At 42.1% G+C, this 27,473-nt stretch overlaps 1 protein-coding gene across 4 annotated transcripts in view; it reads left to right on the top strand.

Annotated features, from left to right (window-relative positions):
• The window catches only part of Fkbp39 (FK506-binding protein 39kD), a 113,749-nt gene that overhangs the window by 11,572 nt on the left and 74,704 nt on the right, over positions 1–27,473 (top strand). For all 4 annotated transcript variants that reach the window (XM_080272439.1, XM_080272435.1, XM_080272427.1 and 1 more), the window contains 3 exons: positions 6,919–7,141; positions 14,486–14,599; positions 20,546–20,791. In XM_080272439.1, the coding sequence (XP_080128565.1) occupies positions 6,919–7,141; positions 14,486–14,599; positions 20,546–20,791 (583 nt within the window). The remainder of the gene's footprint in view (positions 1–6,918; positions 7,142–14,485; positions 14,600–20,545; positions 20,792–27,473) is intronic.

Below are 27,473 nucleotides of genomic sequence, written 5' to 3'. Positions count from 1 at the left end.
CCAGAAAACAGTGCCAAAATTAGGAAGGGTACTGTACACACAGTAGTTATAGGTTGGGTATTTTAGGTTTTCATTTTTTTTTTTTTTTTTTTTCATGGTTTTCTTGGTGTTTAGCATTACTTTGGATATTCCTATGTGTGTGTTTTGATGTCTAAATATGGCAGTTTGACCTGAAAACAATGCCAAAATTAGGAGGGGTACTGTACATACAGTAGTGTAATGGTTTGCTGTTTTTTTTTAATTTTCGGTGGTTATTTTTCTTGGTTTTCTGGGTGTTTAGCATTACTTTGGATATTCTTATGTGTGTTTTGATGTCTAAATATGTCAGTTTGACCTGAAAACCGTGCCAAAATTAGAAGGGGTACTGTACATTCAGTTGTGTGTAGCCTACAGTAGGTAGTTTTTTTTTTTTTTTTTTTTTTTTTTTTTGATGCTATATATGTTTTTATGTCAAAATATGGCAAAATGACCTGAAAACACTGCCAAAACAAGGAGGGGTACTGTACATACAGTGGTGTTTAGGTAGGGTGTTTTTGGTTTTCATTGGTTTTTCTGCATGGTTTTCTTGGTTTTTAACAATAATTCGGATATTTCTTTGTGTGTTTTGATGTCTGAATATGCCTGAATGACCAAAACACACCCAAAGTAAGCATAGGTACTGTACAAATTGGTTAGGTATAGGTTGGAGTTTGGGTATAGGTAGGGTCTGTGTATGGTATGGGAATAGTGTTCATTATCTGGATGTTGCCACTACCCATACATGCTTTTGGTTCTATTATGTCTGGATAAATGAGGGATTACTGTCTATCTAACTGTCTATTGCCAGACGCCTCAATCCCGTTTGGGGTGGCCACAAACAAATCGCCTCCACGTCACCCTATCCCCTGCCATTTCACTGCCCTGCTCCCAACTCACACCCCCCTCTCTCATATACCTCTCCACCCCATCCCTCCATCTCATCCTCGGCCTCCCCCTCCCTCTTCCCCCCTCCACTTCGCTCACATACACTCTCTTCGTCAGTCTCTCACCCTCCATCCTCTCCACATGGCCAAACCACCTCAGTGTGTTCCTCATAATGCTTCCTATCACATCGACATCCACACCACAACGCTCCTTTATATCCTCATTTGTCAGCCTGTCTCTCCATGTGACTCCACAGGCTCCTCTTAAATAACTCATTTCCACTGCTCTCACTCTTGACTTGTGTCCTTCCAACAACGTCCAAGCTTCACTTCCATATGTTAGAGTTGGTATCACAATACAGTCATGTAGTAACTTTTTCATTTCCATGCTCACTTTCCTGTTTCTTATCACTGCTTTCAATTAACCAGCAACCTTCCTTCCCTGCTGTACCCTTTCAAGCACTTCACCCTCCAAACCTCCATCCTTACTCATCACACTAGCCAAGTACTTAAACGTACTCACATTTTCCAATTCCTCACCATCCAACCTCGCTGTACATTCACTGGCTTCACCTCTCTCAAAGACATCACTTTACTCTTCCCTACATTCACTTTTAGATCACTTTACTCTTCCCTACATTCACTTTTAGATTCCGTTTCTTACACACTCTCCCAAACTCATCCACCAAGCCTTGCAGCTCCCCTTCGTCTTCACTCAACAACACAGTATCATCTGCAAACAACAGTACAGGGAGTTTCCAAACACTATCCTCTCTCACCAGGGCCACTCCAATATCCACTACCCTACCTTGTACCTCTTTTATTACCCCATCCATGTACAGATTGAACAACCATGGAGACATGACACATCCCTGTTTCAACCCAGCCTTCAAAGAGAAAAATTCACTTAGTTCACCATCCACACACACTGCAGCCTTAGCACCATCATACATACTCTTCACAGCATTCAACAACTTCTCATCTACTCCATATATTCCTTTTACTTACCACAATCCTTGTCTATCCACACTGTCATATGCTTTTTCCAAATCCATGAAAGCCGCATACAACTTCTTTCCCTTCTCTAGAAACTTTTCCACTAAAGATCTAAGAATGAATATCTGATCTACACAACCTCTTCCCCTCCTAAAGCCTCCCTGTTCTTCTCCAACTAATTCCTCTGTTCTTTCTCTAACTCTGTCAACAAGTATCCTACCATACACTTTTCCTGTTATACTAAGAAGACAAATGCCCCTATGATTACCACACACTTCTTTTTCCCCTTTTCCTTTGTACAAGAGGATAATTATACCTGACTTCCAATCCTCCAGGACTCTACCTTCCTCCCAGGCCAATCAGCACATCTTCCACATCCATTCTACTACTATCTCTCCCCCATGCTTCAGCATTTCACCACACACTCCATCAATTCCTGGGGCTTTCCCCAATTTAACTTTCTTCATTGCTTCCACAACTTCTATCCTACTGATTTCTTTCTGTCTTCTCACCTCCCTCCTTCTCCCAGCCATTTCCCAGCCACTTATACTCACATTACTTCCATCCTGTATGTTCAACAATTCCTTAAAGTGTTCTCTCCATCTGCTCACTTTTTCTCTCTTCTCCACTAGTAATCTACCATTTTTATCTTTCACTCCCCTGCTAACCTCACTTCCACCCTGTCTTACTTTCTTCACCTCTTTCCAGAACATTTTCTTACAGTCCCTCCACTTTACACTCAAATTCCTTCCAAATTCCTCATCCACTCTCTTCTTACTCTCTCTTACTAATCTTTTCACCTCTCTCTTTCTTTCTACATATAACTCCCTCAGCCACATCCATATCCACCCCACAACATTCCTTCTCTTCTTCATTCGTCAACCTGTCCCTCCACATCACTCCACATGCTCCTGTCAAGTAACTCATTTCCACTGCTCTCACTCTTGTTCCCCTCTTGCAAGGTCCACGCCTCGCTTTCATACGTCAGGGTAGAGATCACAATACTATCATGCAGTGACTTCTTAACTTCCATACTCACCTCCCTATTTCTCATCACTGCTTTCAATGTACCAACAACCTTCCTTCCCTGCCGTACCCTTTCAAGCACTTCATCCCCCAAAGTTCCATCCTTACTCATCACACTACCCAAGTACTTGAATGCACTCACATTCTCCATATCCTCACCATCCAACCTCACTGCACACTCTGTGACTTCATTCCTCTCAAACACCATAACTTTACTTTTGTTTACATTAACTTTCAGATTCCTCTACCTACACACTGTCCCAAATTTATTCACCAAACCTTGCAACTTCCATTCATCTTCACTCAACAATACTGTATCATCAGCAAACCGCAACACCGGAATCTTCCAAATCTCACCCTTATTCATTAGAGCCACCCCCACATCCACTGCCCTACCTTGCACCTCCTTTACAACCCCATCCATGTATATATTAAACAGCCATGGAGACATCACACAACCCTGTTTCAGTCCCACATTGAGATCAAAGAACTCACTCAGCTCACCATCCACTCGCACCGTAGCCCTAGCTCCTTCGTACATACTCTTCACAGCACTCAACAATTTCCCCTCCACTCCATATATTCTTAATACCTTCCACATACCTTGCCCATCTATTCTGTCATAAGCTTTCTCGAAGTCCATGAAGGCAGCATACACTTTCCTTCCCTTCTCTAGATACTTCTCCACTAAACATCTTAGAACAAATATCTGATATACACACCCTTTTCCCTTCCTAAATCCCCCTTGTTCTTCTCCAACTAGCTCCTCTGTCATATGCCTGACCCTATCAATGAGTATTCTACCATATATTTTACCAGTCACACTAAGAAGGCAAATACCCATATGGTTACCACTTACTTCTCTCTCCCCTTTTCCTTTGTATAAAGGAACAATTATACCTGATTTCCAGTCGTCTGGAACCCTTCCCTCTTCTCAAGCCAATCTACACAACTTCCATATCCACTCCACAACAATCTCACCCTCATACCTAAGCATTTCACCACACACTCCATCAATTCCTGGGGCCTTTCCCAACTTAATCTTCTTCATTGCTTCCATTACTTCCGCCCTACGGATCTCTTCCTCCCTCCTCTCATCTCTTCTTCTCCCAGCCATTCCCCAACCACTTATACTTGCACTGCTCTCACTCTCTACATTCAACAAATCCTCAAAGTGCTCCTTCCATCTCCTCAATTTTTCTCTCTTCTCCACCAACAATCTATTATTCCTGTCTTTCACTCCCCTACTATTTCCCCTTTCACACTGCCTTACTTTCTTTACCTCCTTCCAAAACAATTTCTTACTCTCCCTCCATTTCACACTCAGATTCCTCCCAAACTCTTCATCCACTTTCTTCTTACTCTCCTTCACCAGTCTCTTAACCTCCCTTCTCCTGCTCACATATACCTCTCTCTTTCTCTCATCTCCCCTACCTCTACTCGCTAACCATTCACTATATGCCTTCTTTTGTTCCACAGCTCGTTTCACCTCATCATTCCACCATGCTATCCCTTGCACACCCTTGCATCTCCTCCTCGCTCCACAAACCGCCTCACACGCTGCGCCTATCTCCTCCATGAATATCTTACATACGTCTTCCACCCCTTCCATCTGCTCTAGCTCATACCTTCCCAATCTTTCTTCCACTATGCTCTTATACTCTGTCATTTTCTTACTATCTTGCAATTTCTCCACTCTTCTCACGGGATCTGCTTCCTCCTGTCTTCCCCTTCATCTCCTCAACCACTTTCTTTGCAGCTCTACCTTGGCCATCACTAAGTGATGGTCCGAGACTCCATTCCCCCACCCTCTTCACACTCTTGCATCCAACACTTGTCTTCTCATTCGTTCATCCACACACATGTAGTCTATCATTGCCTTTCGTTCAACAAGTTCACCATCCATCCTCTTATACTCTGCCTTTTTCTCATCCTCTTGTAACCTTTCCACTCTCTTTGCAACTACTCCTTCTTCTCATCTTTCCCTTCTTCTATTTCTCCATATTACTTGGATCGTAATTCTGGCCACCACCAAGTAGTGGTCAGAAAGTCCACTCCCCCAACCTCTATAAGCTCTTGCATCCATTACACATCTTCGCATCCTTTCATCCACACACACATAATCAATCATTGCCTTCCTTTCATTCAGTTCACCACCCACCCTTCTCATCACTCACCATGTATACCTGTGGATCATTTTATGCCTGAAGAGGGGATTGGCTATCATCAACCCCCTCCCAGCACAAATGTCCACTAACTCACTGCCATTCTCATCTATCTCAGCAGGCACACCCCAATCACCAACTATTCCATCCACCTTCACATTGCCTACTTTACCATTCATATCACCGATCAAAAACACCCTCTCATTCTTTCCAAACTTTTCCATGCACACTTCCACATTTGTCCAGAACTCTTCTCTCACTCTGCTAGCACGATCTTGCGTTGGCGCATAGACACACACAATCGCCCACATTTGTATTCCAACTTTCAACCTTACCCACACAATCCATGACCCAAGTGATCCATACTGTCTTATGCCAATGCAAAATAAATTCATATAATTTTTAACATTCAAACCTTGCATATTATGTACTGAAAAACTTCAAAATATGCATATCTAGGTATTTCACACCTTTTCAGCACCATTGACAATGTTTTTTTGGTTAAAAAAAGTACAATGTTGCAACCCTGCAATACTTGTGTGTGACTAGTATCAGCTGCCTAAATTTATGCAACTTATGCGTTCGATTGCACGCCACAGGATGGGTCTAGGAGGCTGAAATTTGCACTGCCAGGTGCATCGGAATTTCCTCTTCAGTTTTAAGGGGGGAAAAAATCAGTTTTCAAACCTTCAGAAAATGGCCCCAGCATTGGCCAGGGGTGCAAGTAAAATTCCCCTACGGCCACGGACGGCCTAGGGGCCACTCTGGTGAACAGGAGAGTGTGGGTACTAGTTAACGCAACCCATAGGCCTAATCCAAACCTGACCTTCTAGGTATAATGTGCAGTGTGATTTTTAAACCCTTTTTTTTTTTTTTTTTTTTTTTTTTTTTTTTTTTTTTTAAAGTAAGCAGTGTATGATGAAAAATATGGTAAATCATCATTAATGTTATTTGACAGGTATCATGCCCATTTACTTATTTTCTGAGGCAAAAGGCTTCTGAAAAGCAGTAACCGTTGAAACTGTGATAGGAAGGGAGTGAGGAGGTTGATAGAGAGAATGGTACAACATTGAAGGGTTACTGTGAGAGGTTTTGTTTGCTGCGTCAGAAATTTTAGTAATAATCAGAAGACAGTTGTGCCATGGTCTTGAGCTGGCATCTGGTAGTGTTTTCTGGTTAATAGAAGTGCTAAGAAGGCTTTCACAATGCATTATTTTCGCTCGGTCATTTTGTTAAAACGAGTGATTGGAGGTGGTCTGGAGGGGAGGGGGGGGCAATAGGCAGTGGTGGAGTTTATCTTTTAGGTCTGAACCACACCTCTCCCCCTCTCCTATGAGGCACCAGGAATAATTGTGGTCAGACCGGAGACTCAGCCAACTGGGAGTTAAGTACCAGTATGCAACCATGAAAGAGGGATCATGTGGGAACAAGTTGGTGGGGGGAAAACAGGGTTTGGGACCTGTGGCAAATGTATCTTGTGATTTGGAATGCTGCAGTTGGTACCAATATTATGTAATGTATGTTTTCCCTTGTTCATTTTGATGGAAGTAACTGAGGAATTTAGTTATTTTGGGGAAATGCTCTGCATATCTGCAACTGACTGACCTATTGCTTCCCTTTTGTAATTCTTCTAAAGGGACAGCCTTAACTCTACCAGTTACCTAACTCATAAACACCCACCCAGTCAGCCACATCTGCTTGTAATGTACTCTGTCCACATTTCCATATCACCATCGTGTGTTTCTCATTATCAGTACTGCACTGCAGTAAGTAGAATAATTGCTGCATATTAAAGTGCCAGTGAAGTAATAATCCCCTTATGTAATCAGGTTATGGTAGAAGTGGATGAGGTAGAAACTCTTATAGCCAACCTGAGTGCCAAGCATGGAATTCTGCAGTGTCCGCTTGACCTTTCATTTGAAGTGGGATCCCAGGTGGCCTTCTACACCTCTGGGGGGAAGCTGCCTGTCCATCTCTCTGGCTATGTCGTGATAGATGATGAGTTGCTTGATGACAAAGCAGAAGAAGAGGAAGATGCTACCTCTGAAGAAGGTAATGTGTTATCTGTAAAGTTTGTTGTTGAGCAGAGTGCATTTATTTATTTTTGTGAATATAGTGATTTATAATACAAATCAGGTGTCAAATCTGGAAATTATTATGACTGTCAGTTCAAGGTGCATATTCAGCTATGACCTGGTTAAGATGGCTCTTGACTCTTGTGTATTGTCTTGTGATGGCAGGCATGGAAGAGAAATGCCATACTGGTTGAGGTTTATTGGTCACATAATGCCACTCGGGGACAAGTGAGGCTGGTCACCCTTGCCTTAAATGTTGGAACTGAGTAACCTTTCCCAAGGCTTCTGTGCTCAGGATGGGGCAAAAGGACAGATGGAATGTCTGTATTTGTACTGCAGTTACAGCGCAGTGAGACAGTAACTTTTTGTTGCATGGAATAGGGCAATGAGAGTTGACTATCAACATTAATTGGAATTAGAGATTGATTATTATATGCACTTACGATGAATAACACAGGTATACAATGAAACAATTGTTTTGATTATATCATGCTTGCTCATCAATCCATCCATCATCCAATCCTTTGTTACCCCATGAGGAGCCCAGGGCTTGGCAAGTTGGTCCTGACATTTAAGATGAGAGTGACCAGCCTGACTCATCCCTGAGTGGTATTATGTCAGCAAAAAACCCCAACCACCTTTTGGATATAAAGCTACACAGGCGTAATCCAATTGGAGCGCCATAAGTACCCATTAAACCACCAGGTGACATTATTTGGTGTTATGGTTACCACCCAGCATAGTACGGTAGATGGTTTCTTGGTGTACAGGAAACCTTTTGGCTTGTCACTCAGTGTAAAGTCACCCGTAGGCAGAAGGAAGAGGAAAGAATGGAGGAAAGAAAGACTACCACAGATTATTTCATGTGATTTTTTAAATATATTTTTGGTTGCAAAATTAAAAAATGAAAACCACTTTTCTCCATCATATAACATTTTTCACAAAACACTTTTTTTAGTTTTCAGTTATGTATATACAGTACAGTACTGTATATTTTTTATTTATTACAGTATTATTTTTATTATTGTGGAATATGGGAAGTTTGAGGGGTAGGGTGGGGGAAATGGTTGAGACATTGAGTAGGAGGTGGGTGTATGTAGGATGTGTGCAAGAAGTCTGGTATAGGGGTGGATCAGCCAGAAAGATTCCTTGGAGTGATTGTTTATATAAATTATTTTGGCAGGGTAAGACAGACAGATATGGTGGTGTGGGTGTGTTGGTTCAGGAGAAATGGGTGGAATATGCTATGAATGTTATGGGAGTAAGTGATGGGATAATAGTAGTGAAAATTTTGTTCGGTTGGAATATGGTTGCATTTATATTGGCATATGCTCCACAGGCAGGCTTGGATGAGGTAGAGAAGAATAGATTTTGGGATAACTTAATGTGTGTAGTAAGTGGTATGGGGGATGATGAGATTGTAGTTGTGGGAGGGGACTTAAATGGTCCTGTAGGTGAAACAGCTCAAGGACATGAAGGAGTAATTTACATTGAGTGACAAGCCTAGTGGTTTCCTGTAAGCCAAGAAACCATTTACAACACTGGGTGGTAACCATATAACCAAACCATGTGTGCTCCCTACGTGACAACAAGTGGGTTGGTGGAGGGTTAGTGCCCCTCCCCATAAAGCAACTAACTCAAAGTCAAATGGCCACCCCTTACGGGATTAGGGCGTCTTGCAGTAGTAGTAGACATGGGGGATGTGCATGTGGTACAAGAAATGAGGAAGGGGAAAGGATACTCAAGTCTGGGGAGGCAGTGAACATGATTGTGTGCAATACACATTTTAGGAAGAGAGAGAGTAGGTTGATTACATATGAGTCAGGGGGAAACAGCAGCCAGATAGACTATTTCCTGGTCAGGAGGGCTGACTGAAACTTAGTGAGAGTGTTAAAGTTATAGTGGGTGAGGAGTGTTTGCAGCAACACAAGTTACTGATATGTGATATGGTGCTTAAGGAGCAGGTGATGAAAAAGAGGACCCATCACTAGGAGGAAAAGATGGAAGCTGACAAACCATGCAGGAAGGGATGCCTTCTACAGAGAGATGAGGAGAATGGTGGCTGAACAGGATGATGTTAGCAGAAGTGTTAATAAACAGTATAGAGCCCTCAAGAGTAACCTTTTGAGAGCTACAGATTAAATATATGGATGGAGAAGAGGCCCAATAAGACATAAAGTAGCTTGGTGGTAGGATGAGGTTGTAGAAGTTGCAGTTAAGGAGAGAAGAAGGCATTTCTGGGAATGGATGAAGGGTGGTAACAGGGAGGAATACATGGCTGCCAAGCATAGGGTGAGAAAAGAGGTTTGCATGGTGAAGTCTGAGTCATAGATCCTTTTACTTGATGATCTAAATCATGTGGAAAGGAAGAATATGATATTTAAGGTGGCAAATCAGATGAAGAGGGAGAACAGGGATATCATAGGTGTGCAGTGTGTGAAGAATGATGAAGGAACGGTAGTTGTGAACAGTGGGGATATTGAAGACACACAGAGAGAGCATTACATCCGGTTGTTGAATGAGGAGTTTGACTGAGACGGGGAAGGTTTGGAGCCTGCAGATCCAGTGTCTGGTCCTTGGCCTTTGATTGATGCTGCTACTGTGAGCGGGCTAGTAGGCAGGATATAGCTGGGGAAGGCAGCAGGTGTGTGTGGCTTGACTGCTGAAATGTTGAAAGCCTTTAGGAGATAACAGGAGTGAGGTTAGTCACTGACCTGATAAATACGATGATTGGCTGAAGAGTGTAATTGTAAATGTGTACAAGGGGGAGGGTGATGCCCTGGAAAGAGGAAATTTTAGAGACATAAAACTTTTAGACCAGATAATGAAGGTAAAGGAGAGAGCTGTAGAAGGTATGATTAGAGAATGAGCGAATATTGATGAGATGCAGTTTTGGTTGGTGCCAGGCAAAGGGACTGCTGATGCCATATTCATTGTTTTTGACAGCTTCAGGAAAAATATATAGGAAATAAAAGGGAACTGCATGTTGTTTTTGTTGATTTGGAGAAGGTCTTTGATAAAGTCCCAAGAAGGGTGATGAAGCGAGCAATTAGAAAGCTTGGGATCGAGGAGTGGCTGGTTAGGGTGGTTATGACCATGCATGTGGGTGCTTGCAAGTTGAGTGATGAGTTTTCCATGAATGTTGGTGTGCACCAGGGGTCAGTTTTGAGCCCCTTGTTGTTTATCGTGGTACTTGAAGCCCTCTCACGTGACTTCAGAAATGGACTCCTGTAGGAGATGTTGTATGCTGATGATTTGGTGTTGATTGCAAAGAATGAAAGGGAGGTGGAGAAATGATTTAGGAAGTGGAGAGATGGTATGGGGCACAAGGGCTCAAGACTAAATGCAGATAAAACAGAAGTGATGGTGTTTAGGGCTGGTGGTGGTACTGTCAAAGAAGAGAGAATGGCTATGTGCAATTTGTCACAAGGATGTGGGAAGTAATTCCATCTTGTGCGGTGTCTGTGATGAGTGAGGCATAAGAGATGTAGTGGTATCAGAGGTGGAGTGCGAGATAATGCTGATTTCTTGTGTGTGGCATGATGGGGAGAGCAGGTGGAGATTGTCAGGTGTGAAAGAATTGAACTTGCTAGTGAGTCTCTTGAATGTGTGGAAGAGTTTTGTTATTTGGGACACATGTTATGTGCTGGAGGTGGGGCTGGAGCTAGCTCTGTGGATAGAGTGAGGAGTAGTTGGAAGAAGTTCAGGGAGCTGTTTCCTCTCCTGACATTGAGAGGGCTCTTTCTGCATGCTAAAGGATCTTTGTATGCAGCATGTGTTAGGATTGTAATGCTGTATGGTAGTGAGACCTTGGCAGTAAAGGAAGAGAATATTCGCAGGCTCAAACATACTGAAATGACAGTGATTAGGTGGATGTGCAGTGCATCCCTGAGTGTGAGGCCTGGAGGAACAAGGTTTATGATGGAAGATTTGAGGGGTAGGCTGGGACTGGAGTGTATTGATGTTGTGATGAGGAGAGGTAGATTGAGATGGTTTGGGCATGTGGAGAGGCTGGAGAATGATAATTGGGTGCAGTCTTTCCTCTTCCTTCTGCCTGTGGTGACTCTACTCTGAATTAGAAGCCAAATGGTTTCTTGTACACCAGGAAACCATTTACTTTTTTTTTTTTAATGCAAGGAACAAGGAACCAAAGGTCAGGAGCCCACAAACTGTTCCTTCCAAGGAAAAAATGATACAAAAAGAGAGCCAAATTCAAGATCCGTTCATTTCGCGATGATTGGACACACTGCGTTTAAAAGACTGGAGATCATAGGAAGTAGGAAATACAGACAGAGGGAGACAGTTCCAGATTTGATCTGTTGCATAAGTGAAGGACTGGGAGTAGTGGTTAACTCTTGCATTAAAGAGTTAGACAGAAACGGAATGAGAGTTTGTTGCTAGACGGGTGCTATGTGCCCATCGTAGAGGTGGAGGGATGCAAGCAGACGGTTCAGAGGAGCAATGACCATTGAAGCAGTGATAGAAAAGAGACAGAGGTTGAAGGGAGCCAGTATGAGGAGAAGAGTTAATGAGACGAAAGGCCTTTGACTCCACCCTATTGAGAAGAGCTGTATTTGGGGAGCCTCCCCACACATGAGAGTTGTACTCTACACAGGGGCGAATAAAACCTGTGTATAAAGTCAACAGCTATGCAGGAGTAAAGAAGGTACGGAGTCGACTTAGCTTACCTAATCTCTTGGAAGCAGATTGAACATCAGATGTAATGTGATATTTCCAAGATAGTCCCGAGTGAATTAAATCCCAGGCATTTCAGGGATGATGCAGGATTAAGCTGGATATTATTAAACATTAGTGGGTACTCCTGTGGAAGATTTTGTCAGGTTGATAGTACTGAGTGTTTGATGCATTAAAAACAAGAAGATTATTTTTATCCCAGTCAGAGGTACGAGCCAAGTCAGACATTAGGTGTGCCACAGCATTATCCCCTTGTTTGTTGAAGTAACTGCTGTGATGGATGGTGCAGAAACTGAATGGAAAGGTGAGGGGTGGAATCATCAGCATATGAGTGGACAGGGTTAGATGTACAGCTTAGAAGGTCATTGATGAATACAGTATATGGAAGAGAGTTGGTGATAGGACAGAGCCCTGAGGAACACCACTGTTCTAAAGTAGGCGTTATAAGCTTTTTAAACAAAATCTGTAATGTCCTATCTCTGTTATTTCACTACAAATTTTCCAAAAATGTACCAGAAAAGATCAAGACTGTTCATGCAACCTCTACACGCTTTAATGTGATCGTTACCAATACATCCAAAAAAAAAAAATCAGTATCACTACTTCTTCAATAAAACACCACTATTGTCAATAAAAGAAAAAAAAGAAAAAAAAAAAAACTAATTTACAAGTGCACTAGTCAACTGAATTACACAGAGATATGTTTGCTGCACTCCAATAGGTCCCCCCCCCCCCAAGGATACAACAACTGGTATGAGAAAGAAATTGTTTATCCTAATCTTCCATCAGCAATAAGACCTGTACCACATGGACCTGATCTGCCAATCCGTACTCCACCTCATAGTCTTGATTATGTAGAAACTCACTCAGAGGAAGAAAGTGCTGCAGTAGACGATGAAGAACTTGTCGCAGTGTGTTCTAGCAGTGAGCCACAACCATTTTCTTAGGATGAACTTCATGATTTAATAAGAGACCTCGGTCACCCCAAAGATACTGCAGAGCCCTTGGGTTCCCGATTAAAAGGTAAAAACTTGTTACATCCAGACACAACTTCCTCTTGGTATCGAAATAGAGAAGAAGAGTTTGAACCATATTTCAAGAAAGATGGATCCTTGGTGTGTTGCTCTGATGTACCGGATAAGTGGCCTAGTGCAGAAACTTGGCAGGGACAATAATGCAAAAGAATGGAGACTATTTATAGGTTCATCTAAAAGTAGCCTGTAAGGGGTACTTCATCATGGTAATAAATATGCATCAATACTCATTGCTCATTCTGTGCATTTAAAAGAAACATAACAGAATTTGGGAAATCGTGAGAAAATCAACTACAACTAGAGGGGCATGCAGTGGAGTGCATGTCTCCGACAGTGCAACATAATTTCTGAACCACTCTTCATAATGGGTTAGGGTTTTGCAAAAAGTGTTTTCCAGATCCAGAATCTGTAGCACAGTACAGCCTGATCGGTCCCAAAAGTTAATTGATTGTTCCCTGGGACATGGGTTATCTACCCACCAAATTTGGTCCAAATCTCTCTCTTAGTTTTTGAGTAATCCTTCTAACAAACAAACTAACAAACAAACAGGGGTAAAAACATATTCTCCTTGTCAGAGAGAATGAACACTGTTGGTTCAGATGTGGGGACCTGAAAGTTTTGTGTATGTAATTGTGTCAGCAGTCAGAGTATACAAAATTCCCATGTTTTCTCTGTGAGTGAGACGCAGAGCCAAGGATTTACATTGGGTTCAGAAGGAATGGCCACATAGAAAAATTCTACAGCTTGGTGCCAAAAACATCATCAGACTTAGCTTGGTGAATCCAGATAAGTGCTGCTACCACCCCTTCATATTAGTTTGGATAAATGAAGCAGTTTGTCAAAGCCCTGTCAAAAGATGGAGCCTGTTTTATGTATTTGTGTCAAAAATTTCCTGATTGGTCTGAAGCTGAATTGAAAGAGGGTGTATTTACTGAACCTGATATTAGAAAACTGATTTCTGATGCAAAATTTAATGGTGCATTGAACGACCTGGAACGAGAGGCATGGGTATCATACAGAAAAGTAATTTCCAGGTTTTTAGGTAACAACAAGGATCCGAATTACACAGATATTGTGAGAAATTTGTTTAAGATTAAGGGGTTGGGTAGCAACATGAGTCTCAAAGTTTGCTTTGTGGATTCAGATTTGTAATTTTTTCCTGAAAATCTTGGAGCAGTGAGTGAAGAACAGGGTGAAAGATTCCATTAGGATATCAAGGACATGAAAAGAAGGTACCAGGGACATAAGGATGTTAGTATGAGTATGATGGTGGAGTACTGCTGGATGATTCATTGGTATGCATCAGAAAAAGTGTACAAATGACTGGCCACCAAACAAAGTTTAACTACTCAGAATTAAAACAATTTTTAATGATTCAATTTTACGGACCTGTGTAATAATACAATGAAATTCAGCTCTAGCTGTATAGTAAAAGAACATATATTATTACTCATTAACCAGTATCTGTATGGTGGGTGTAGATTTCTCTTGATAATCCCAGATAAATAATGGGCCTGCTGTTAGTGAATGTTGCCATAATTGTCATGTGCTGCTCTGAATTGTAACCCCTGAGCATTATTTTTTTTCCCCAGATATTCCAAATTTGGTTGATCCAGCAACTTTAAAAAGGAAACAGGAAGCTTCTAGTCCAGTTGCAGTAAAAAAGAGTAAAGTGATGGAGTTTACACATGGGAAACCACATCCAGGTGAGTCAGATGAAGGATGTGTATCATATCACTATTAACCCATTAAGCCTGGGGACATCATTTTCATTTTATTCATGTTATCCTCTGACAGTTTTATCCAGCTTATGATAGACTTATTAAACTGGAGGGGTTAACCCCTTCTTTACCGACCCCTCCCCCAAATGTAAACATTACGTTTACCCCCCATACCGACCTGATAGCTCCCCCTCCCGTAGTGTGAGGGGTAGTGTATATTTTTTGCCACGTCGAAACTATTCACTCTTTTTTATTTGTTTGTATACTGATGATCACATAAACCCAGCATAATGTCGGTAATAAAAAAATATTATTAAATAAATCATTACGGTATATAAGTTTACACATCTTATGCTAAAGTACTGTTACCCAGGTAACTACTGTACAAACTGGCTTGAAAAAAATGTCCTGCACAGATGGATGGCTTATTTATTTACCTTGTAAGCTAAGCATGAAGTATGTGGACACACATGATGGTGATGGCAACCTTGACCCACTTGTTGCCGAGAGTGCAGCGTCACTGAGCTCCCTACTATTTTCCTCCTCCTTCCTCATTCACATCAACTTCTCTATCATTTTCAGGATCACAGTCATCTACTGACACATCAGACACTGCTGCATCATCATCTGATACATCTAAATAAGTATCCTCATGAGGAATAAACTCGTCACTATCGGAATTTGCCAGAGATGCCATGAGAGAAAAATATCCTGTATACCCTCTCTCGTGGTCAAGTGTGTGGTAACTGACTCTCTCAGGCAGGCCAAGGGGTGTAAATTTACCGTATGTCAGCAGAAAATACAGTACGATATCTGTAGTAGAAATTATAAATAAAATAATGATTGGTCTAAAAGAGGTTACATCACAGATGAGTGAGTAAGCCATTGGTGCCACCGCAACTCAGTCATGACGTATCTTATGATGTCAGAATTCGTCAGAACTTTGTCACAGTCTTTGTCGTCAAAACACAGAGCTGTTGCTAACACAAGGTCCTCAGAAACAGCCTTACCGGGCTACCCTGAGGCCCATAAGCTGCCATGCATTAGAGGGTGTACCAGTGAACAACAGCAGCGGTTCCGGTGTCTCACGGGTATTTACTGGCGATGTACGGGGGTACATCAAAACACATTTTCGGTAAAGAAGGGGTTAAATATGTCTTAACCTTGGCCAAGCTGCAGACCTCATATGAGGTACAGTGAAGGTCTGCATATGAGGTACAGTTTACATTGGTTGGTAAGTAGTAATTCAAGGGAGGTAAAATACCATACAAGCAGGTGCCAGGTTGGACTTGACCTTTCAGAGCAGCTCCTTATGCTTTCTCTTTACTTGACTCTGCTGCCTGGTTATACAAACATCCTGCAACTCCCTCCCTGTCCCAAGAAAAGGGGATGATGACTGCAAGCGAAGGGTAACTTAAGCTTGCGGTTGATGTGGTTCATGCCCCCACGAACTTAGGAACACAACAACAATAACTCGTCCAAGCTATTTGGTATACAGTATATCCTATAAACATTTTATCCTACACTAGCCATTGCATTTACTTGTGTGTTTACCTCATCAGCATTGGCATCCTTCCCATTCTTTAACCTCTTCATAGCTTCTTCACCTCTCCCTCTGTCTTACTTTCTAGCACCACATACCCCCCTCCCCTGTACACCACTAAAACCAGTCAGGTTTACCACTGCTGAGATTTTGTCACACCCTTTTATCAGTCTTTCAAAATACAGTATGTTTTCATTTACAACATATTTGCTTCCATTTTTAGTATTCCTCACTCATCCCTCTCTTATTCATACTTTTCCACCCTCCTCTCTCCATTTATACACCTCCTTTAGAAGTAATTTTCTGTTTTCAGCATGATTTACAGTAAAACCTCACAATAACAGACTAATTGGGGCCCAAACCATTCCCCTCAAAAAGTGAAATTCCGGTAAAAGCGACATCCGGACTTCCCCCTGCTAACCTGGACTTTATCCAGTATATCAGACATTATTGCACTGATGGTTTTTAAACTTTTCACTACTATTGCAGCACTGTACTGTATTATACATTCCTTACAATAATCAAATGGTATAATACAGTAATCCCTCCACTATCCGATGTAATAGAGCCAAAGGCATGTCCGGAAAGTGGACCCCTGCCTGCTGGACTGGTACTTAAGGACCCTAACCCAGCCTGACTTTGAAAGCTACCTAAATAACTACCTACTGGACATGCATAGCACCTATTTAAACCTATTTAAGACCCTGTTCACACCAGTAATGGACATAAACCATGAAATAAATGAAAAGGAACCAAAGAATGAGGAATTAGAAGTGACTGTACCTCAGCCAGGGTACTTACAGCACATCTGTGGCCGCCTTCTCTAAGGCTTTGGCAGTGGCGAAAATGCTCTTGAAGCACATACAGTAATCCAGTGTTGTGCTGCACTTACAGTAACTCTTTGCACTGTGAGTTATGATAGTTTAACGCTGCACATTGTTAATTGTACCACGCCAGTTTCAACCGCCAGTTTGCACTCCACAGTTAATCCTTTGTACTCTAAATTCTAATTTCTTAACACTGCACAACACTGTAAATTCCCGTGTGGTCTACTGGTGAGATATTGCAGTTTATTCACTGTTTATTCACAAAAAACGAGCACGTGTAGCATCCACTGTGATAAGCATTTACTCAGGATCGAAGTTAGGCAGTAACTATTGATAATGGGGAAACAGAGTTGCCAGATCGCAACGGCCACATTACCAAACTCCTCAATTTTCATTACCAAATTTAACTTTTCATTACGAAATTCATAAAGCTAGCATTTTTTCTTCACTAATTATATATACAAGTGGAAATACTCTCCTTATAATTAACAGCATGTTGATTATTTTCATGCTATGTAGGCTAGCAGTTTAATCAGGGAGAGCAGACAATCCACCATCTCCATTCTGTGCATCCTCATACATGTGAAAAATCCGTTTGGTAATGCATTATTCTGATTCATTACCAAATGAATTTTTCATTACCAAATTGGCCCACATTTGGTAATGAAAAATACCAAATGGCAACCCTGACAGGGGAGGGGGAGGAGGGAGGAAGGGAGGGATGAAGGGGCCTTGGTGTAAACAGCTGTTCAGCGCTGCGCGGCAATTTCAAATTACGGGAGGGGAAAAAATTGGATTTGGGGGGGATTTTTTTCTTTTCTTGGCCATTTTTGGGTGCTCAAGGTCCAGGCCCACAATGTCCGGAAAGTGGGCGTCCGGATAGTGTAGGGATTATTGTACTTATTTTACATCTTAAATCAACAATACTGAAGGAAAAATGACCCATAAAATAAAACTCACAGATAATGGTAATGTTGAAATCACAAGTGCCATAAAATCAGAAAAATAAACATCTAAACATGTGTTATTATCCACATTTAATTCTCTGTGTGGGATAATATTTGCGGGGGAAAACCCGTGACCGCTAGCCATTAAGCAAGATGGATCATCAACGTGGTACTACAGCCTATCGGTGCAAGCAGATTATTACTCTTTATTTAGCTAATATTCCAGCAAAGCTGATAACCTGGCAACTTAACATCAAGAAGAGGACAGTTAACAGATGGATAAGCAATATTGAGAGGGGTAAAACATAGAAAATTTGCCAAAAGGAGCCCCTCATAGCACAACACTAGACCGAGACAAACAAATTATTGCATGTGCCCAAGAACAACCCTTAACCAACTGTGTTACTGTCAAGAAACAAATTAATCTGCCGGTATTCAGTTAAGTTAGTGAAACCAGTGCATTTATTGAGGGAAAATTGGTCATTTTCATTCACACAATGAAAATCAGCATGTAATAATATATGTAGTGCAGTTTCATGAAGGAACTAAAAAGGGAGAGGAGGATAGTCAAAAGCAAGAGTGCGACAATAAAGAGAACTAAAGGAGAAAATGATTATATTAAAAGGGGGGGAGGGGATTGTGACAAACGCCAACACACAACCACTTACATCCACAGCTTGATAATGACTGACTAACGTAAGGGCTGGCATGCAGTGTTGCCAAAGGGAAATTTTAGAAATCCACTACATTGGTCTCAAAGGTGGTATAAATCCACCAGACTGAGGGAAATTTAGGAAAAAAAAATGCTGGACAGGACTTTAAAAGAGCATCAGATATACAGAAAATACAGTACAGTATTTAAATTTTTACCAGCTAGATAGCTTTTAAAATATTTAAATTTAGCGGGATAATTGCTGGCATGAGTTGTGATGACAAGTGGAAACTTATCAGATGTCACTTTTTATTTAATTAGTCATTAACCTAAATGAACATAAATGCTAAACTTAACTAATATTTTCGCAAGATTAGTTTTTTTTTTACACCATAAATAATATCTGCAGAGCAGGCAAACACTGTTTCCGTCTCCTGACTCCCGGTCAAGTGAAAGTACCAGACCCAGGGAGTTTTGTCTGAAACTTAAAGAAAACGAGACCACCTGTTTGGGCGATTGTACAGATTGGCCTTGGATGAAAGTATAGCCCTGGAGGATTGGAAGTCAGTTATAATTATTCCCCTGTACAAAGGAAAAGGGGAATTGTAATCATAGTGGCATTTGTCTTCTGAGTGCAATATGGTATATGGTAGGATACTTATGGACAAAGTTGGGGAAGTAACAGAGGAATTTGTTGGAGATGAAGAGGGAGGTTTTAGGAAAGGAAGAGGTGTAGATCAGATATTCATCCTTAGGTCTTTAGTGGAAGTTTTTAGAGATGGGAAAGTTGTATGCAGCCTTCATAGATTTGGAGAAAGCATATGACAGGGTGGATAGACAAGGAATGTGGAAAATATTATTAATATATGGAGTACATGGGAAGTTGTTGAATGCCGTGAAGAGTATATATGAGAGTGCTAAGGCTGCAGTGCATGTGGACAGTGAACTGAGTGAATTTTTCTGTCTGAATGTTGGATTGTCAGGGATGTCTTGCCTACATTGGTGTTCAATTTGTATATGGATGGAGTTATAAAAGAGATACAAGGTAGGGCAGCAGATGTTGATGTGGCCTTAATGAGAGAGGGGAGCATGTGGAAACTTCTGTATTGTTGTTTACAGATGATACTGTATTGTTAAGTGAAGACAAAGGAGAACTACAAGGCTTGGTGAATGAGTTTGGGAGAGTATGTAAGAAACAGAATCTAAAGGTGAATATAGGGAAGAGTAAAGTTATGGTCTTCGAGAGAAATGAAGTCACTGATTGTACAGGGAGGTTGGATGATAAGGAAATTGAAAATGTGAGTGCATTTATGTACTTGGGTCATGTGATGAGTAAGGATGGAAGTTTGGAGGATGAAGTGCTTGAAACGGTACAACAAGGAAGAAAGGTTGCCGTTTTTTTTAAAGCAGTAATAAGAAATTGGAAAGTTAGCATGGAAGTAAGAAAAAAAAAAAAAAATGCATGATAGTATTGTGATATAACATGTGGATGTGAAGCTTGGACCTTGTTGGAAGGACTTTAAGTCTTTGAGAGGAGCATGTTGAGTTACATGGAGAGATAGATTGACAACTGAGGAAGTGAAGGAGCTTTGTGATGTGAATGTGGATGTGATAGGAATTGTTATGAGAAATACATTGAGGTGGTTTGGCCTTGTGGAGAGGATGGAGAGTTAGAGACTACTGAGGAGAGTGTATGTGAATGAAGTGGAGGGAGGGGGAGGCCAAGGATGAGATGGAGGAATTGAGTGGAGAGGTGTATGAGAGAGGGGGGGAGGGCAGTGAAATGGCGAGAGACAGGGTGACATGGAGGCAGTTTGTTTGTGGCCACCTCCTACGGGATTAAGGCGTCTGACAATAAATAAATTACTATTGCTGCCACTACTACTACTACTACTACAATAGTACTGTCACATTGCTTTTATTATCATTGCTATTGTTTTTTGTAATTACTTTTCTTAACAGGTACAGTGAATGGAAAGGGTAAAGCAGATGTAAAGAAGAAATTACTAAATTTAAGCAATGAAGTTGATGTTGATGATGAAGAGGATGAGGATATGGATGCTGATGAGGAGGAAGAGGATGACAGTGATGATGATGATGATGATGATGATGATGAGGAGGAGGATGACGAGGATGAGGACGAGGAAGATGATGATGAAGAAGAGGACGAGGAAGATGAAGATGTAGAGAAAGCTACAACCATGAAAAGTAAGCTCTCAGTACATGTGCATGATATAAGACAGGTGCTGCAAGTACAATAATACCTTGATATACGATACCCCTAGATGCGATACCTTGGCTTAACGATGGGGGTAGAACTTCCACCATGCCCTTCCTGACGATGACCGTACCCCGGTTTAACGATGGGTTTTGATTTTTCTTTTATCGATTTTGATTATATCTTAGACTAAAATTGTGTGTTTATGTTGATTTATAAACTGTTTTTAGTCTTAGATTAATGTGATTTAGTCACAGATGGGGTGAACGTTATCATTTCGGGGTACAGTTTACTAAGCTTGATTTTTTCCAGGCTTATATTTGACAATTTTCAGATTTTATTTGTTGGTTTTAGTGAGTTATTTACAAGTGTTAGGCTTAGGTTAGCTTCCTTGACAGCTGTTGGGCCATTTAGATTGGCTTTAAACTTGTTTTGGGCTTGGTTTGGGGGGGAACCCAAGGCTGGTAAATGGTCCACATTGAAGTACATGTTAACAGTACCCCGATACATCAATGTCATTTAAACAACACATCACAAACATTAAAAATAAAATAATGCCAAGACTCAATGCTTTGAGGTCACTTGCCCATACAACATTCGGACACAACAAAGAAACCACCACCACAGTATACAAACAATACATACGTTCAGTGATGAATTATGCAAGCCCTGCCTGGCCTTCCATCTATCTATCTATCTATTGCCAGACGCCTCAATCCCGTTTGGGGTGGCCACAAACAAATCGCCTCCAAGTCGCCCTGTCCCCCGCCATTTCACTGCCCTGCTCCCAACTCACCCCCCCCCTCTCTCTCATATACCTCTCCACCCCATCCCTCCATCTCATCCTCGGCCTCCCCCTCCCTCTTCCCCCTTCCACCTCACTCACATACACTCTCTTCGTCAGTCTTTCACCCTCCATCCTCTCCACATGGCCAAACCACCTCAGTGTGTTCCTCATAACGCTTCCTATCACATCCACATCCACACCACAACGCTCCTTTATATCCTCATTCGTCAGCCTGTCTCTCCACGTGACTCCACAGGCTCCTCTTAAATAACTCATTTCCACTGCTCTCACTCTTGACTTGTGTCCTTCCAACAATGTCCAAGCTTCACTTCCGTACGTTAGAGTTGGTATCACAATACTGTCATGTAGTAACTTTTTCACTTCCATGCTCACTTCCCTGTTTCTTATCACTGCTTTCAAGGAACCAGCAACCTTTCTTCCCTGCTGTACCCTTTCAAGCACTTCACCCTCCAAACCTCCATCCTTACTCATCACACTACCCAAATACTTAAACGTACTCACATTTTCCAATTCCTCACCATCTAACCTCGCTGTTCATTCACTAACTTCACCTCTCTCAAAGACCATCACTTTACTCTTCCCTACATTCACCTTTAGGTTCCGTTTCTTACACACTCTCTCAAACTCATCCACCAAGCTTTGCAGCTCCCCTTCGTCTTCACTCAACAACACAGTATCATCTGCAAACAACAGTACAGGGAGTTTCCAAACACTATCCTCTCTCACCAGGGCTACTCCAACATCCACTACCCTACCTTGTGCCTCTTTTATTACCCCATCCATGTACAGATTGAACAATCATGGAGACATGACACATCCCTGTTTCAAACCAACTTTCAAAGAGAAAAATTCACTTAGTTCACCATCCACACGCACTGCAGCCTTCGCACCATCGTACATACTCTTCACAGCATTCAACAACTTCCCATCTACTCCATATATTCTTAACACTTTCCACAATCCTTGTCTATCCACCCTGTCATATGCTTTCTCCAAATCCATGAAAGCCGCATACAACTTCTTTCCCTTCTCTAGAAACTTTTCCACTAAAGATCTAAGAATGAATATCTGATCTACACAACCTCTTCCCTTCCTAAAGCCTCCCTGTTCTTCTCCAACTAATTTCTCTGTTCTTTCTCTAACTCTGTCTATAAGTATCCTACCATACACTTCTAACCTGACCAAAACACACTACAACACTCTACAGACCATACAGAACAAGGCCCTAAAAATAATCACGGGCTGCACAGCTACTACACCCACAGACCACCTACATCAAGAAACCAACGTTCTCAAAGTCAAGGATCACCTAGATATGAGAGGCACCCAGTTTCTTGCTGCAGCCTCCACAAACCCACAACATCCACTACAGTACATGGCAGCACATCCACCCACACCAAGGAACATCAAAACAACACCCAGCACACTATACCATACACAAATACTGTCATCTCTCCCCCCTCGCCCACCTCAGACCAGCTTCCAGAAACATATCCACACTCAGATCACTCGCCGCTCCATTCAGTCACTTAAAGACAACACACAGCTGCATGCACGGCCTCCTGACATCCACCCTTCTGACAGGGTCCACCTGGCCAGGCTGAGATGTGTGCACCATCCAGCCCTCTTAAGCTATCAGAAGAGGCTGGATAACTCCATCGCTGATGCCTGTCAAGGATGCAACACAGCACCCCATACTATTAAGCACATTATGGAAGACTGCATTGCACACAATCACCTACGCCAACAACACAACATACACTCTTTGAGAGCTCTGTGGGAAAGCCCGGTCTCGGCCATGGCCTTCCTAAGGGACTCGGGGCTGTTCGGCCAGACTGCCTAGGGAACAACTACTACTACTACTACTATGATACCCCGCCTAACGATGGGGTTTTATCTAAGTGATTAGATCGTTAAACTGGGGTATGCCTGTATAAGTATGCACATGAAACCCTTATTACTGTACACAAGTTTTAAATATAATAGTGCATAGTTAGCAGTATACAGTAAGTTGAAAGTGTCTTAACCTTCATTGTTCTCAACCTGAGCTTGATGAATTGAGATTCACCTTGCACAGTAGAGGTTTTTTAACACAGTAATCACTCGATTATCCTGATACTCCGTATACGGACATTAGGTCTGTTAGGCCTTGGATCTATTATTTCCGTATCCAGATTTATTTGTTCGTATCCGAACATAAAAGTTCCAACATTGGCGGCTGGGCGACTGACAAGTTAAAAAAAATCAGTAGAGTGGCTTGCCGGCCTCTCTGTTTACGTGTGGATAGTAGACTGTAACCTACAAGCTGAGCTAAAATGTCTGTCCAGTTCCCTACCAAATGGTCAAAGTCCCCTGGCCACCTGGTTCACTTGGATGATACCGGCTGCTTGTGGGTAATGGACCATAACCCACATGCTGAGCCAAGATGGCTGTCCGGATCCCTACTGAATGGTCAAAGTCCCTCGGTCACCCAGATCACTTGGATGCTAATGGCCGGGCACAAGTAATACAGACCACAACCCACAAGCTGACTGAAAATGCCCATCCGGCTCCTCACTGGATGGTCAAAGTACCCCGGTCGGCCGGATCAGTGGGAACATACTGGTCTCACTTGAGTAACACAGAGCCTAACCTACCAGCAGAGCAAAAGTACCCATCTGTCTCCTCACCGAATGGTGAAAGTCCCCCAGCAGCTCCCACTGCCCCGTGCTCACTGCTGCTAGGCTTATCTCCCTCTCTGTCCCTCAGTTCTCCCCCACCCTAGTGTCACTTGTCTGGCCTCCCACTCTCTCTGCATTGCCACCAATGAGTTTTTAAGTTTTTGGTGATTTATTTGAATACTCGTGGTTGTATCTGAAAACACCACGAGAAACCCCATGAAATTCTGCATCTAGGCATATGCTTAACTCTTGCACAGTACAGGGAAAATTTTGCACTAGGATTTTGGGAATTAATGATGATCTAGGAAGAAAAATGAATGTGAACTACTCTGAAAATAGGAAGTTATTCTGGAAAGAGGTCTGGAAATGTGGAAGTGAAAGCGGAAAGAAATGCGATGGTGTGAAGGATGTAGGTGGTAGATTATTAACTCATGGAGATGAAGTAAGGACCAGATGGAAAGAACATTTTGAAAGCCTGATGAATGGGAATAGAGAGAGCAGAGCGGCTGTAAACATGATTGGTTTGGGGGGTGTGCTGAGAAGGAATGCGGTGCCAGGAGACGTGACACTCGCACAGGTGAAGAGTGCTATGAAGCGGCTGAAAAATGGGAAAACAGCTGGGATTGATGAGGTGTTTGCAGAGATGATTGAGTATAGTGGAGAGAGCTGAATGAAGTGCTTGTTGGAGATATGTAAGAAAGCATGGATGAGTGAAACTGTACCTGCAGAGTGGAAAAAGGCTGTGATTGTACCCCTGTACAAAAATTAAGGTGAATGAAGTTAGTGCAAGAATTATCATGGTATAAGTTTATTGAGTGTGGTAGGGAAGGTATATGGAAGAATTATTATAGAGAAAGTAAGAGATATCAGTCCTAGTGAGTGATGAACAGGGTGGCTTTAGGAGTGGCAGAGGATGTGTGGATCAAATATTTGCAGTGAGACAGCAGAGAAGGCTTGTGAGAAGGACCATAAGGTGTTTATGGCATTCATGGATCTAAAAAGAGCATACAACAAAGTAGACAGAGAGGGATTGTGAAAAGTTTTGCGCATGTACAGTGTAGATGGTAAGCTGCTATGTGCTGTCAAGAGTTTTTATGGTAGCGAAGCATGTGTAAGGGTTAATGGGCATCTTAAGTGAATGGTTCACAATCGGTGTGGGTGTGCGACAAGGTTGTGTGATGTCCCACGGTTGTTCAATATATTTATGGATGGGGTGATGAGAGAAGCAAAAACACGAATAATGGAGAGAGGGATGGCGTTGGTAATGAATGGTGATGGATGGAATATCTCAAATTTGTTGTATGCTGATGATGCAGTACTGCTTACAACTACCGGACAAGAACTTGGTAGGCTGGTGCCGAGTTTTGCTGATGTCTGTGAGCGTTGTGCCTTGAGAGTAAATGTAGAAAAGAGTAAAGTGATGGTTACTGAGAGAGAAGGTGACTCCCAGTGTGATGTTACAGTAAATGGAGAGAGACTGGAATTGGTGAGAGAATTCAAATACCTGGGTACAGTGATAGAAAAGAGAGGAAAATGTGCAAAAGTAGTTGAAAGTAGAGTGACACAAGGAAGAAAAGTAGCTGGTGCAATGAAGGCCTTGATTAGAAATAGAGGCTTGAGTGTTGGAGCTGCACGAGGCATACATGAGGGAGTGTTAGTGCCAACTTTAACATATGGATGTGAGACTATGGTGTGGCATGAAAATGAAAAGTCAAGAGTAAGAGCAGTGGAGATGGGACTGCTGAGGAATGTATGTGGAGTACAGAGGGTGGATAGGCTACGAAATAATGTGATTCGTGAAAGATGTGGAGTGAGGAAGTCAGTGGACACCAGAATTGGAGAGAGTGCCTTAAGATGGTTTGGTCATATGGAGAGAATGGATAACAATAGAGTGGTGAAAAAGGTATATCTGAGCGAATTTGAAGGAGGGAGGGGGCGAGGTAGGCCAAGGAGAAGGTGGAGAGATATGGTGAATGAATGTGTGAGGAAGAGTGGTTTGGACGTCGGTGAGGCTAGGGAATTGACGAGATCGAGCTGGCTGGATAAATGTTGTGAGAAGAAGTGCATGATCAGGGATTTTGTCACCCCATTTTAACGTGACAACATCCGGAATGACTCAGTCGGATACATTTATGTGAAGCTGCAGAACGTGGTGAATGTTTCTGGCGTATCCGATAGAGCCAGGATTCCGGGGGCTTGAATGATGAATGACTGGAAGCGTGGCCCATTGGTTTCGGCAAATTTGGGCTGTCAGGACATAGTTACTCCTCACCCTGCCCTTGGGTGGGAAAGGAGTCCAGATGATGATTTATTTTTATTTATTTTTTATTTATTTTTATTTATTCATTTTTTTAAAAACTGTGGAACATGTTTATTCTCACAACATTTCTGTACTTTTACTCAGTTTTCAGTGTATTTTTTTTAGCTTGCAATATAAACACCAACATAGATGATTGTATGCAATTTATAGCAATATAACCAATTGCCAGGGGCATAACTGGCTGTGGGAAAATTTTCCTTTGTGTAGTGTAAGCAGCCAACACTCTGTTGTTGTTCTATAAACATTTTGAAAACTTATGGTTCCTGAGTCGGTTAAAAATGCTTATTTCTGCCGTTTTCTTCATTGATTTTGTTTTTGACTAGTTGTTTATGCATTGCATTCTTAGTGTCCAGGATTATATGGGATATTCCCTGTACCCAGGAAACAATTTACTACGCTGGATGGTAACCATATAACCGGGGTTTCTGGCTGGGTTAAGTGTCCCCCAGATACCCCTATCTAAAATTCCTGAATTATGGGAAGCGTTTTGGAGAGCCTCGGAGGGCCCAGTACTTGCCCAGGGCCCGTACCTAATGGGCAGATTTGTGTGGCCATTTGGAACGTGAGAGGTCTGAATGAGGAGAGCATGAGGGTGGAAATGGTGAATATGTTATACAGTGCGAGATATGCTGTGATGGCATTGTGTGAAACTAGATGAAAGGGTGTGAAGTGGAGTAGTGGGAGGGTGTAAAATGTGTAAGGTCGGGCATGAATAGATGAGGAAGATGCAAGGAAGGAGTTGCTTTGTTGATGAATGAAGTGTCACAGAGTGGAATGAGAGATTACCAAAGTGTCAGCTTGAGATGTTTGTATGTCATCAAATTTGCAAAGGTGAAAGTGGCAGTGATTATAGCGTATGTTCCATGTGATGGCAGGAGTGAGAC

This window comes from Coenobita brevimanus, chromosome 6, assembly GCF_032717465.1.
Source record: "Coenobita brevimanus isolate Jiangsu-jjx chromosome 6, ASM3271746v2, whole genome shotgun sequence".
In the NCBI taxonomy this organism is placed as follows: Eukaryota; Metazoa; Arthropoda; class Malacostraca; order Decapoda; family Coenobitidae; genus Coenobita; species Coenobita brevimanus.
This window is presented reverse-complemented; position numbering and strand designations above follow the sequence as displayed.